This window comes from Agrilus planipennis, unplaced genomic scaffold (genome assembly GCF_000699045.2).
Source record: "Agrilus planipennis isolate EAB-ADULT unplaced genomic scaffold, Apla_2.0 scaffold27, whole genome shotgun sequence".
Classification (NCBI taxonomy): domain Eukaryota; kingdom Metazoa; phylum Arthropoda; class Insecta; order Coleoptera; family Buprestidae; genus Agrilus; species Agrilus planipennis.
Genome location: NW_020439094.1, coordinates 678,457 through 694,154, shown reverse-complemented (window position 1 = coordinate 694,154; position 15,698 = coordinate 678,457). Strand labels below are relative to the sequence as shown.

General features: G+C 32.7%; 1 protein-coding gene across 1 annotated transcript; it reads right to left on the bottom strand.

The window, feature by feature from the left end:
* Positions 1 to 9,750: 9,750 nt before the first annotated feature.
* On the bottom strand, positions 9,751 to 13,245 carry LOC108735378 (prisilkin-39-like). Its single transcript, XM_018467315.2, has 2 exons — positions 13,188 to 13,245; positions 9,751 to 10,820 (listed from the first exon to the last, which is right to left on the bottom strand). The coding sequence occupies exons 1-2, from the start codon at positions 13,197 to 13,199 to the stop codon at positions 9,867 to 9,869; spliced, it is 966 nt and encodes a 321-aa protein (XP_018322817.1). The 5' UTR covers positions 13,200 to 13,245; the 3' UTR covers positions 9,751 to 9,866.
* Positions 13,246 to 15,698: the final 2,453 nt, after the last annotated feature.

Sequence of the window (15,698 nt, the reverse complement as noted above, 5' to 3'; positions counted from 1 at the left end):
GTTAATGTTGGAAAATTTCTCATTTTTCAAGAAAATAATCAATCTTCCCTGCCAATTAATGAAACGTTACACGATTTTTAGGTTCATTCACTGCTGCTACTCTTGTAACATCCCTATGAACACCTCGGTAGTTTATAAAAATATCACAGGACAGGGAGAATTCGTTAGTACCAAAGTTCATGCACCTCATAGGTTATTATCGATAGCCACTAAAATTAAAATAACTTAATTAAGTGTCAAATGCTACGTTTTATCATTTGCAAAGATACATACAAATTTGATTATTTTTATCCATCATTAGGAAACAATAATTAAGCATGTACCTACACTAAAACCCAAAATTTCTCATAAAACCATTAAGCAAACTAAAATGCGTTTCGCTGACCAAGGTATCTTCCTCCATGGAGTCCATATAACTGTGAATAACACCTTGGGTGTCGAAACGCATTTTAGATTTTAAGTATTCCGGTAAAAACATATTACAAAACAAAAATGAAACCAGCGTCAAATCCTGCGAAAATATTTTGAATGTCTTTCAATTTGTACAAACATAAAAATAGGTGGAAAATAAAAATTGACGAAGGAAGAAACAATAATGGTATTATAATACACGATACCAGTTAGTAACCGACGGACAAAGACGTTTTTCAAATAAATCTTGGACCTTATCAACCCATTTTTTGTACATACCCTACTGACGAAAAAAAACAGATTTAATTTTCACTGGTATATAGAATATGAATTATTAAAATACGATATTGCTAACGACGCTCCCCTTTATTTTGTTTGTTCCTTTTTTGCAGATGGCCCTGATAAGGAAATAGCATCAAATGCTTGGGTATCTAAAGAGGTAAGAAGATGAGGTAAAATGAAGTGTTAAGTGAAATAAACTACGAAAATTACAACAGCATTTTTGCTCTATTTCACATAAAGCATCTACATATATCTGATTACTGCGCCCTTTTATTCCGTGCAGGCCATATTGATATTTTGATGGAAAAATCGAATCAAAACGAAACAATCATTTAGAGGATGAACATATTTTAAAGCACAATTCGCAAATAATAGCAATTTTGTTTGATGTGACGAGAACGCTTGTTCGAAAATGAATAACGAGATGAATAAAAAAGAAAATGAAAAACTACCCTCATTTTTTAAACATAACTCGTATACACTTCACTAATACGCGCGACATAAGACGTAGACAGAAACTAAAATAGGTATACCTACTTTAATTATATATACCTAATAGATATTACAGTTTTTTATTGAATTCTTCTTCTTTTCTTATAATATTGCCTATTTGTATTTCGTTTACTTCCCTCGATATTATAAGACTTGTTATCATCATAAGGTCCACAGTGCTAAGACAGGTTGGACACGCACCTCCATTTTTTCCAATCCTGAGCTAATATTCGCATTTACCTAAAACTAGAACAACCCACTTCCTTAACTATTTGCGAACAGTAATCTAATCTGGGTCTACCTCTACTCCGACTAACTCCTTCTTCTGCCTCTAATATGGCTCTGACTAGACCTTCAAGAAAACTTACACTTTTAACAACCTTTTTCGAATTGTAAGATTATTCAATTTTAAAATATTAAGCCTAGATAATACTTTCACGTTACACTGCCAATATTCATTATAATTATTAAAATAATATTGTTAAGTTACATATAATTAGGAAAAGAAATGTCCATCAATTATTGAACGTGTAAAATGTGCTGGTAATTTTGATTCGTTTACCAACTTTTTTATTATTTTGCTATGAGGAAGTATTGAAGTTAACAACCCATTTGAAGTTCAATGAATTAAATGGAATTAATAAACAAATATTACAAAAATAGAAAGAGGACCCGTAACAAACTCTAAATATTAAGAAACAATGTGACAACTATTAATAATATACAATTTTTATTCACATTCAAACTGTAAAAGATCAAAAATACTACACTAAACTCAGGTATAATCGTTGCCTACCTTACTATTTGTTGTTTGGTCAATGATTTTTCTTAAGTGGATCTGTATTTTTAAATGATTGGGTTACGATTCAATTAAAAAAATGTTAAAATAAACACAAAATCTTGGACAATTATAAATTCATCACCACTTGGATACAAATACACAGTTGGTAAAGAAAAGCATTCAAATTATACTTGGTTATAATTAATGGCGGAGGATTTTAGAATTTATAAATTACGGCTATTTGGATACCATTCAAATGAGCAAATGGGAATTTTCAGTAGGAACTGAAAAAGATAAAAGCAAAAAAGATGTTATCTCGAACTCTCATAAATAGATAGCCTGATCAAAAATATGTATTGGTATGTAAGGAAAGTAAAAGAACTAAAAAAACTAGAAGTATTGTAATATCTTATTTGTATAAAAAATTGGTCTGTACGTAAATAGGTACCTAAAGGTCTGTTTTTGAATTTAGGTTTACGTATATTCGATTTTCGATTTTTTTGTGGCGTTATGTTGGTACTCATGTCTCTCACTTATACCGACAAGTTCGGCCATGTTGAATGTTCAGTTAATTCTTGATAGCTGCTTTGCATGCACGTGTTTTGGCTCGTCTTCGATTTTTACCTATTGAATTGGAAAAATAGATCAAAAACTCTGTATTAAATTTTGTGTGAAAAACAAAATTAAGTGCGCGAACGCATTGCGATTGATGACGTGAAAAAATAGAATTGGCCAATTGTCTCCGATCTCCGTTCGAGAAGTTGCCTAAACATTCGATTTTTATTGCTAAGGAGCTGTTGAATTCTGCCCGCGACCAACCAAATTTGCTCCAGAGGGTCGTAACTGGTTACAAATCATGGGTTTATGATTATGACGTGGAAATCAAAGCTCAATCATCCCAATGTAAGCTGCCGCACGAGCCAAGACCGAAAAAAGCGCGCCAAGGAAGGTCGAATATGAAGGTTTTGCTTACAGTTTTCTTCAATTGCAGGGACGTGATACACCATGAGTTCTTGTTACGGGGTAGAACGGTCAATAAGGAATATTATCAGCAAGTTATGCGCAATTTATTAGGTTGCATTAAGTGTGAAACAGGTGTTTATGTTACGACATCACATTACAAATCGTTGAATTTCTAGGCTTTTCCGTACTAGAATATGCATGTATTGTACTTATAAATCTTCCTCTTAAATTCCTGTATCTATTGCTGAAACCTGCATTAAAATCCGTTGCGTAGTTTAAAACTAGGGGGTTGTGGAATTGTTTACAGACTATAACACAGTAACGTTTGTATTTGAATTTCTGTCTTGGATACTAAAGAGTTAGTTGAGTTAAAGGTGATTTAACACGGCTGTGTACAGCGATAGAGGATACAATATTGTATAATAAAAAAATTACGTAAATCTCACAATAGTCTGTTTAACAAGCACGTGAGGTACTTGACATTGACAGTTATAAGGTGTTCGCATAGAAGAACCTTGACCTGTAATATTGATATTCAATACAATAATGAATTAATTCCGATTAAACTTATTACAAAAACAGTGCGTAATTGAATGAACAACAACGCTTTATAACAAGTTGCGAATTTACGGCCTCTTAATGCGTGCTTAGTTTTTCCTTGAGCTGGAATTAAAACGTCTGGGTTGCCACGCAGCTTGAATAACTAACATTTCTGAGTTTTACAACACCCAGCTTGCTGTAATAAAAATAAGTAGGTATAGTTGGGACAATCAAAATCAAATCTGTAAGAATCTCCTTCCTTGTTTCCACTTGAGACTGTAATCATTTAGTGCGTTTTGAATACGCCCTTGTTAAGTTAGGAAATGCTTCATAAAAAGAGATAACTCAATAATAGCAACAGGTGCAATACATCAGGGTCGGTTTTATAACTGCCTGGTTGGAGTTTTATCTTTAAACAAGTGTCTTTGCTTTCCTAAATTCCTGAAAATGTTTAACTTTTTTTAAAGTCCGAAGCTGGCAACACGCTAAAATTCTACTTGTCTGCGTCTCTTTCTGTTACACATTAATCGGTGTAATGCTATTTCTTCATATTTATTAGTGTCCGCTGCAATTCCTACCTGACATCTCTTTTCTATGTTTACGATATTCCTTACAACGTTTGTCGTGGGTAAATGTAGGAGTTCTGTCAGCAACCGCTCTAATCTAGTTAGTAAGTTGAAAGAAAGAAGTAAATGTGACAGTTTTATTGCGGAATATACCAATTTTGAATGTCCTAATTATACGCAATATATAACATAAAAATGTAATTTAGGTTATCTATGGAATTTTTATTTTAAAATAGGAGGGTTATGGTGGTTAGTAATGATTCTAAAGAGGTTGCTTTTCCATACAATTATGGAACAAGTAAAAATACGTACCTATATTCAAACTAACGCGCTAGTTTAAAGAACTTTATAGGATAATAATATAAAACCTTGGCATTAAAAATAGTGACAAGGTATTCCATATACAGTACCTGCTAGTTTTAGAGTTTAATTAAAAAAAGCCAAGCTTTTCACGGAATTTCATTAGATAATTTAACTATAATACAATTAAATATCTGACTCGTTTTGGCGCATTCTGCTATTGTTTGTCTTCGTGTTGAAATTTGTATCAAAAAAATCTAAAATTTAATAATACCATTGACAAATACTAAAAAGCAATAGGCTAATATTTTACAATGTAGTTAGAGAAGGTTGGTGTGCCGTTTGTTGCTATTACTGTCATATTTATTTCAGAAAAATATTCTGCAAGACATTAGATTTTGACGTTTTAGAAAATCTGAACTTAATGTCCTTATAAAGACAAGAAGAAGTGAACTAAATAATAATAAAATTCAGTTTTGATAGCTGTTTTCCGCCATAACGTGCAATATTCATTCTACTAATTTTAAAATCTTCTGATTTTGTTTTCATATTCAACCCACAGTGTCTTTAAGGCTATATTCACACTATAAGGTCGATCACGGTTCGTTCGCGGTCAGATCTCGGTCTGGTAAAATATTATCAAATTTGTGCATTCATACTGTCCGTAACAGTCAAGTTCCGGTCGAATCCCATTCCAGTCGCGATCAGTTTTGAAAAAATTTTGTTTGTGCGAGATTGAACTTGTCACAACATGTATCGATAGTATGAATGCTCTTTTGTTCCCGGTTCAGTCAGCTATTACTCGTTGAAGCGACAATTGCATCAAATTGTAATTAATGTACATTTGACAGATTCTATTAAACTTCTATTGAGTAATTGAATAAATTTATTGTTTAAGTTAATTCTAAGTACTAACGATGTCTAAACCAAAGTGGACTTTTGAAAAAGGTAATTTATGCGTAAATAATTGACTTTTAAAATAATATTTATAAGTAATAAACAAGTAGCATAAACAGTAATAGTATTAGTATTATTATTATTAATTATGAGCCAAATACATCCGACTTCGATTATTGACAGTTCAAGGTTGAATGGTAAACTGGGTCAGATTGTCTAATACAGACATGATTAAATTTTACCAGACCGAGATCGGGCCGCGAACGAACCGTAATCGCATGAATCCAGCCTAAAGGGTATGTCATCATCATAAGGTCGTCAGTCCTAAGACTGGTTACACATAGACCTCCACTCTTCCCTTCCATCCTGAGCTAAACTTCGCATTTCCCTAAAACTAGAACAACGCACATCCTTAACTATTTGCGAACAGTAATCTAATCTAGGTCTATCTCTACTCCTCCTAACTCCTGTTTCTGCCTCTAATATGTCTCTGACTAGACCTTCATGCCTGAGAAGGTGTCCTACCAACCTATCTCGCCTATTTTTTTATTGTCTTCCGTAGAGTCCTCTGTTCTCCTATTCTTTCTAATACCTCTTCATTTCTAACTTTTTCTATCCACGTTATCCTCATCATTCGCCTATAACACATTTCATTTAATAATATATGTATTTTTATCTATTTTACAAGCGACCCTGTAATTGGTATGACACATCCATTAGAAAAAAGATTATTAGTTATTATTACAGTATTTCAAAGGTTTTCTGAGGTTTATTTTTCATAATAATAATAATAATTATTAATGGCTTCAGTGTTCTCAGTATACAGTTCCTTGTTTACTCTAATTAGTTCCTAATTCAATTAAAACGTAAAATTATTATTGAATATATAAGTACGTAATTATTCTTAACGTAGACTCTTATACGTTACACTGTTTTTCACAACTGCGCTCCAATCAAGGTCACAATTTCAACATTTAACGTTAGAATGAATGAAATTGGTAGCATTGAGGTCACTAGTACGATCTACTTTTGCTATTTGTATACAGGGACCTTAACCTTGACAGGTCAATTTTGTGTTTGTTGCTTATTATGTCAGAGCATATGTATATTAACAAAAGGTGTGCAACGGTCAGTAAACATTATTTATGGAGTATGTACATAATAAAATTACAAAACCGGACTGTTTCGTAACTAGAGCATAGTAAACGTTTACTTAGTGTTCTTGTTTTAGAATTACAGACGAATTTTTAGCTCTTTATAACAAAAAAAATGTTCTCATAACTACATTACTTAACCTTTTAGAGATAAAGGTTATTTAGAGGGGTAGAGGGTTAAAAACTACAAAATATCTAATTCTTATGTGACACGGAGAAAACAAAATTTGGTAATTTTTTACATTAGTTGACATTGGAATTGAGACATGAAGTTTAGTCAGGTAGGTAGTACTCACCAAGTAAAGTAGTGTAGTAGTATTTACTAGAATTTTGTTTACTATTTGTTTAAAAATCAATGTGATTGAGATACAGGCTCTTAAATTTTTCTTAATCGGAGGAAATTCCAGTAGGTACGGCCCTGGCTTCAGCCCACCGTCAGCTGTTCCCGCCAAACATCGTTTGTCCTAAAACATATCTTCCTAACATTATTCTAATGTATCAGCCCGCCTTCGGCGGCCAGGGACATTATAGGTACTCAAGTCTGTCATACATCTACCTAACTAAACAATGACATCATCAATGCATATTTGGTGAGAGCAACTGACGAAGGGCTGCAGCCAGGGCCGTACCAACCGGAATTTCCTCCAATTAAGAAAACTTTAGGAGTCTGTATCTCAAGCTACATTGGTTTTCGCATGGAATTAATACTACCAAACGATTCTACATGGTGAATACTACCTACCTAACTAATCTTCATGTCTCAATTCCAATATCAACTAATGTAAAAAATAACCCAAATTTTTTATGGCAAAGCGAAAATTACAATTTTCGATTGTAAATGACTCAATTTGCCGTTAAAATTTTAAGAATAAGAAAAGAATTAATTAGGTAATTTGTAATAATCTCAATTTTGCCACGCTTTTTTAAAAATTATTTCAAGTTCCTTAATTATTACAATTGAATTTGTAATATATCAACTAAAATACTTGGGTTTGAGTTCAAATTGTAATTTGTGTTATTTTCGCTTATGGAGCAACGGGCTAGTGGGATATCGCTTTAATATTTAGGTAAATTTTCCTTTTTCATTTCTTCGTGCATGAGAACAAAAACTGCACTAAAACGGATTTAAAAAAAGGCCGATCCAGTAGAAGGTACAGCAATAAGATTTTCTATGCAACACAGTAATTATTATCTACCTTTTTCTTGAAAATTAGACCCTACTTTAAGTCATGCTACTTAGTATGTTCATGTAAATTTCAGTATTTGTATTTTTTTAACACCAAATTCAACGTTGAAGGGCAGAACATGCTTCAAAATACAAACCTGTAGGTACAATATATAAGATATTAATTTACTTTTTTTCCTGTAGATAATTCCATGACCATCAGCCCATACAGTTAATAACTCGATAAACCCAGTCGGACCTTACAGGAGATACTCCCTAAAATATAACACAGGGTTTGTGTACTAACCGATCATTGAAATCTCCTGGCAATTGTACATTGTGGAACCATAATATGTCGTATATTCAATGACCAAAGAGTATGGAACCACCAGCATTGTAATATAAAGCATATAGTATAGTTCTGTGTTCAATTTCTTCCTCTTTATTGTATAACACAATCGGAGCTGACCAGTGATAACAAAAATTATTAAAGCAAAACCAACACCGACTTTTCGCGTCTAATTTAATGCTTTTTCTTTGCTGCAAGTGTAACGGTGTTAAGAAATGATACAAACCGTCGAGGGCTGTAATGCATGAGTCCCCCAAAAGAAACTTAATATCCCAAAAACACATATATATAAACAAAATATTAACCATTATAAATAATTAAAAGCGTCTAAAGAAAAAAGAATAAATAATTAAATAGTTAAAATAATTCTAAAAACCACCACGACAGGATAGGACGTAATATAATATAAAAAACGTTAGATCATAGGTTTTTTCTAAAAGCATGTAAATAGTGTATATATTATAGAATTAATTTAGCATAGATAGAGAGATAGTAGCTAGTTAATTTAGTTTTAATATTAGGTAGTTTTTAATTGTGTTTCTATTGTTTTTGAATTTTTTATAGATATCCGTCACGAAGTCTGCTTACTGTATAGACACCAGCCGCTAACCTTTGTACCTAACTACCGTAAAAACTACCCCTCTTTTAGAATGAACAAAAAAAATTTTTTTTGGATTTCTCATTCCCACACGCCTGTAATGCTGGTTGACGGGCAGTCCCTTCGGATTACGCCAGATGGTAGGGCGGAAGGCCCCCTTCAGCCTCCTTTCAGGAATCGTGGGAATGAGTGGGTGACTGTTCGTGTGAGAAAGATGGGTGTTCCTTAGTTACATATTTGGGAAATTCAGTGTTCCTCAGAAATATCTCACGTACAACACGTTGGAAAATATTAATCTACTTATCCTGTCTAAGTGTAATTTCATAATTGGCCACATACAAATAATCCTATTTATACGTTTGAAAATGATCTGAGTTATACCTTTAGATGTTTAACACTATAATCCAAAATTATGCATGCTTTATGTTTTTGTGAAATTTTAGGTTGTTGTGCTTCATTTAGTTCAATTCCACACAACCCCCTTTTTTAATTGTCTTGAAATATTCAATCCACTTTTCGATTTTTCATATTGTACTGCACTTAAAGAAGATGGTGTCTATGAATTGATCTAAAAGGTACATACTTTTATTGTTTTCGTAAAATTATCGATTTGAGGACTTTTTATGCTGGTATGAATGGCAACGATGGATAGGTAGGTACCGAATACTTGTTCATGGTTGCTGCCTAAAAATTGATCATGAGATTCAAAATAATTGAAATTTAGATTATTGAAGCTGCTTCAAAAAACGAGAAACACATAATTCAAAGACCAATCACAGCTTGCTACGCTTCCATAAAAAACAATCGGTAAGAAAGTTTATCGAAAACAACAGGAGAGGGAGACCCTGTCTGTTTAAGGGATCATCCTCTTAATTTAGCCTCAATGCTTTTCTTGTAAACGAAAATAATTTGTAAGTTTATGACAGTTAACGTCCTCCATGTTGACCTTTTATCAATTGTAGCACACATTTCACTGGAAATCATTAAATATGCACTTTTTAATTTTCTTCACGCACATTGGATAACTCTATTTTTTAAATTAGTGCTTTAAATGTTGGTATTTTAGAGCAACAGTAAGCACAAATGTAGCTATTGTTTCGTCAAAATACTTTCACATGATCATGAAAAGTTTGTAAATACAATAACAACATTACTAATTGTTGTGGATAATTTACATTTCAAAATGGATCATTTTGTATTTTACCCCCACTAATTTATACGTATACCTAGAATAAATAATAATCAAAACTAAAACTTTGTCTTATTGTTTTGTAAACATCTATTATAGTTACATCTCTCATGTACATAAATCAGTTACAAAAATACAGCGGACACATTTGTTAATCTGTCATTACTGTAGAAATTATTCTACCACGATCCTGCAGAGTTACTCCATCCGGATCCTCCTCCACTGCCCCATCCAGATGATCCAGAAGAACCAGAACCACCCCAACCAGACGCTCCGGAAGAACCAGAGTTACCCCATCCAGAAGATCCAGAAGAACCAGAACCACCCCAACCAGACGCTACAGAAGAACCAGAGTTATCCCATCCAGAAGATCCAGATGATGCGTGGCCATAAGACGGTGCGTACTGTGCTGAGGAACTTGTTTGCCAAGCGCTTGGTTGAGAGTAGGAGTAACCTTGACTGGGAACGGAGTAGGAATAACTTTGTGTGGGAAGGGAGTAAGAGTAACTTTGTGAAGGAATGGAGTATGAGTAACTTTGTGAAGGAAGGGAGTAGGAGTAACTTTGTGAAGGAAGGGTATAGGAGTAATAGTAACTCTTTGTGGGAACTGTATACGAATATGATTGAACGGGAAGGCTGTATGAGTAACTGTGTGCTGGAGCATATGAATAGCTACTAGCAGGTACACTTGAAGAATATGAGCTATGAGCTGGTGCAGAGTAATGAGCGCTACTAACACTTGGGACTGAATAAGAAGAATATGAACTTTGAGCTGGTGCAGAGTATTGAACGCTACTAACACTTGGGACTGAATAAGAAGAATATGAACTCTGAGCTGGTGCAGAGTAATGAGCGCTACTGACACTCGGAACTGAGTAAGAAGAATATGAACTTTGTGCTGGTGCAGAGTAATGAGCCTTACTGACACTCGGTTCTGAATATAAGACGTAGCTTACAGATGGTGCTGATTCGTAATGTTGTGAGACTGGAGCTGCATGTTCAACAGTCTGGTAACTGCTGACTGGAGCCGAGTAGTCTACCGAGGGTGCAGAATACTCAGCGTGGTGCGGTTTCGGATCTGCTTTGGGGGCAGGGGTGGCCGAAATGAAGGCCACTAATGCCAAAAGAACAACCTGAAATTGCAACAAAATATCTTTTTGTTAAACCCAAACATTCCTTTTTTATGTTTGTGACAGAATAGTTAGTAGAGTATAATTTAAAATATATGGTAACATAATGTAACGAAATGGTATATTTAATATGTATTTATGTAAGAAAAATGACAATAAAAATTTATATAGTGAAAATAAATAACAGTTTTATTAATTTGATATTATTAGGCATTCCAATCCTATTTATCATTTATCATCATTAAATGTTGAATTTTTGCTTTTATTATTATGATTTAATGACAAAATAAATCCATAATGGTAGTATAGTTGGAGATGAAGTAGTTGATTATTCACGCGACCATGGGCACAATTGACCACCATTGCGTTTTTATTTATTTACTTTACATTTGATATAAGCAATAACAATTGGGATGGGGAATGACATCGAAAATCAGTGCGAATCCACTTTTATAATAAAGATTGGTCACTAAAAGCAATCATACCGTTGAAAATTACTGTTTTTTCTATCAACTTTTCGCGCTTGGGGAGGCCCACGCATTTTTTTACAATAGATGCTTTAGGCATAGCAATGAATGTAACAGGGGCAAGTCGTTTCCAAATTTTACCAACGGAAATTGTAGTTTCTTATTAGTACGATCAAAAATGGGCCTTCCTTGCGGCAGACAAGGGCTTTGTCAATTTGTTGGAAAATTTTTTTACTCATTAGGAAAAGAAAGGCAAAACCTAAACAATAAAAAATAAAGGTAGGAACTAAAAGGATGAAATTGGAATTAAAAGTAATGAAATCGAAAACTGATAACCAAGGAATCCCTAAAGATGAAAGTGACTTAAGTCTGAGTGAAAGTGATGACAGTTCTTGGGACGAAACGGAAGAAAGAAGAAGAAAATTCTGAAAAGGAAAATTTATTTTGGTTCAGTTCAAAGAGGGTAAAAAAATGCCACTGGTTTAAAATTTTGGTACATATGTTATCAAACATGATGTTAGTGTTGTGATTAACGTGAATTATGACGATTAGAATTAAGTCTGGATTTATTAAGTTCCACTAAAATACATTTATTTATACTGCTCGAATATATACAACAAATGACAATAACTTTAACACCGAAGAAATACGAAACGCTAAACTGGCAAGGAACGTAGTATGATTGGTATTGCGACGTATATGTTTGGTCGATATAACAAATCAATTATTTTATAGATCATCGAAAGAGAGTTATGGTAAATAAACAATAGGCTACGTTTCCTTGAAAAGAGAAGGACCTATTTGCATTATAAATTGCTCAGTTTTTCCAAAAACAAACAAGAAACTGTTTTCCGTTTTTTATTGTTGGTTTTTTACAATTAGACACATAACACCAACGATATCAACTGCAGCACGTACTTGCATTCTACTACTACAGTAGATACTAGTGACGTCATGCGCTCTCTCCAAGGTCATAGAAACGTTTTGAATCTCTGCACTTTTCAAAACGTTCTAACAACCTCAAAAATGATTTTTTGATCGTAGAAAAAAAAATTATTCGCAATGTCGTAGGCGTAGATTCCAAATATAGAATAAAAAAATTAATATCTCAACCTAAGTATTTAGAAGTGTAGAAAACCTATATACCATGTATTACTAAATATGTAGAGTAACTAAAGTTATTATTATTATTTATTTATTAAAGGTTATGTCCATTTAATACTACATACTAACATGTGCAGCATATAGCAAGCGAAAATGACTGAAAATATAAATTTGGGTTAGATTCCTGATCATTACTTTTAAATTACGTAGTTTTTTCCAGAGTGGAGGTCAAATAATTAAAAAAAATTTTTGTAACGTTTCTGTTTATTCAAGCATCTTCAGACGTTTGAAGTGTTACTGCTTCTACTCAGATATTAACCTAATTTTAAACATTCTTTCAGTTTGAACTACCGCAGTAGCTCAAAAGTCTGAACATGGTTGACTAAAGCGAAACGTTACAACAAATATAAAGTTGTTTAATTATTTGACCGCCACCCTAGAAAATACTACATAATTTAAAATGTATAAATTAATATACTTGAATAAAACCGACCATACCGGTTCTAAAATGGATTTAAAAAAGGGAACGTTAAATTTTACACTATTGATTAATATTTCGAAAAGATAACAAACCTTTACATTTAAAAAAATAAAGTATGTACCTAAATAAGCAGAGAAAAACTAATTATCTATCGAATCTATCAGTTTACTTTTCTATTCATATACATGATGGCAGAAATCTACACAAAAATTCACTCTAATTTCTCTAGTTTATTGATTAGTTTGATTTTTAAATGATTAAAAATAACACTTTTTATTTCATTAATAGTATCTCAAACTTAATTAAAAAATAACTTACCGTACGAATCATTTTCAAAAATAGAGAACTGCAGTAATTAATGAAAACAATTTTAACAGTACTGAGAAGATCGAAAGTTTTTTTGTATTTTATAGATTCTTTTGGCAAAACTAGGTGGGGAACAAATTTGTTATGCAACTTATAACTATGACCTTATAGTAAAATGAAAAATTAAAAATTTATATAAAGTAATAAATATGTAAAGTGACCAGTCAATTACTACTTTTCAATTCAACAATTTAATCGGTGTATAAATTTATAATAGGAAAAGCAAAACAAAGTACAGAAAAAACCCAAAAATCAGAATACAAAAAAATTCCACACACTTGCTCATCCTGTCTTAAAATATTCCATACGAAATGGACATTTGCTATCTATTAAAAATGTCCCATCGTCTAGGAGATTAATACTTTTACATATTCAGTATCATCAATATGTCAATAAATAATTCTATTTTTAGAATGTCGCTATTCAATTATTCAATTTTAACTGTAAATTACAAAATAAATGAAACATTATAACAACTTTTGTATACCTAATACGGTTTGAGGTAAAAAATTGTTTCTTATGGTAGATCAGTATTACTCCACGGTACAGCGGCTTTTCTTCTAAACTATTAATATTAGTCTAAAACTTCGTAAGTGGCTTCATTTTAACGTAATATACAAAAATTCTAGGAAGTCAGATGTTTTCAATCTTTAAACTGGAGAATACATCAATTTAATGATGCGAAAATTAATAAAAAAATTGGCTTACCAAAATTTTCATCCGATTTGTAAGTAAATATGTATTACCATAATCAAATGGTCATACAAGCCTACAATTTTCATGAACAATTTTTGCTAAAGTACTTACATCCTAAGCATTTAAATTCGACAAACGCTGATGTCGTGTTATAACCTGTAAAGACATGTAAAAAAAATACTTTCCTTATATTTTGGAAAAGATTTTTCTAAACTTTAAGAAGAAAATATTTTTTGTTGGCCTTTACCTCGGGATGTTCTTTTTAGAAAATATATGTTTTACGATTCTCATTTAGGTACTAATACCGTTAATATAGCCAATATAGTTCTGCATCGCTTTCCTTTTGGCATGTAAATTGAACGTATAAGTACCTACATGAAAAAACTATTTAACTATTATTTCGTTTAAATAATAAAAAAATCAAAAGCACAAAAGAATTTTTGGTAAACTTTACACTTTATTGTGTAGTAAACAAAATCTCACCGCGGCCAAATAAATTCATTCTCTGTAACAAAAGTCCGAGGTTAAAATTTCCAGGCGCTCCTCAACTTTTTTCAGTTACACAAAGCACACACAATAGGTGGGCTTTTCCCTTATAAAATAATAAAGCAACCTTCAAAAACATTGCAACCTTTAAAAAAAGGGGTCAAAAACTACATTTTCATAATGTATCCATACCATGACTGGCAGCCTAATATGGTGGACTTGGATATTTTGAGAAAATCTTCTATGGGGTACTCTAGGTGTCCACTAAGGAGGAAAATGGTTATTTTCAGCGATGCGGTTCGTTATCGTTTACTTCATATTGATATATGACTACTATTATACTACTACTATATACTATTTATGTAAAATGCGAAAGCAGGTATCTTAAAATTTGCAAAGGAAAGCTAGCAAATTAGAAAATACAATTTTATTTAACGTAACATTGCAACCTAGAAAATAACTTAAGAAACGTCAAAACAAATACAGGCGGCAATTATAAAATAGTATTTCGTATTCTAAATTGGTTCCTATTTCAGAAATGTCTTAAACGATTAGCAAAACTGCTTAGTAGGATATTCTGCAACTGCAAGAACGGTTATAGTTCACGCTATGGATGCCGAAAATCAGGGTTGCAATGTTCGTTAGCTTGTGGCCAATGTAATGGACATGCATGTCTTAACGCTTCATCGTATCAACATGATCTCGATGAAGAAAGAAAAGAATTGCATATGACCCTGAAGTTTTTGAAGGTTTGAAGATAAAAGTCATTGATAATAAAGAGAATGCGATGATAATGACTTTGAAATTGTTGAGCGACCGGAAAAAGAAAAACCTGATTCTCATGACCTTTGAACTTGAATATCTAAGGACGCTTACACGCAACAACCTAATGAGACTTTTGAGACAACATTTAGAATGCCACAATAAATGTTTATTCAGTTTCATTCGCGGTGTATGTATATTCGATTTTCGATTTTTTTTGTGGGGTTATGTTGGTGCTCATGTCTTTCACTTATGCCGACAAGTTCGGCCATGTTGAATGTTCACTTAATTTTTGACAGCTGCTTTGTTTGAACGTGTTTTGACTCGTCTTTGATTTTTGCCTATTCCAAAAAATGGATCAAAGGATCTGTATCAAATTTTGGGTGAAAAACAAAATTAAGTGCGCAGACGCAAACCGAACGTTGACTGTGACATATTGTAAAGCTACCTTGGACCAAAGCAACGTTTATCGGTGGTACAAAATGTTCTCAGAGGGCCGAGAAGATGTGGACGACGAAG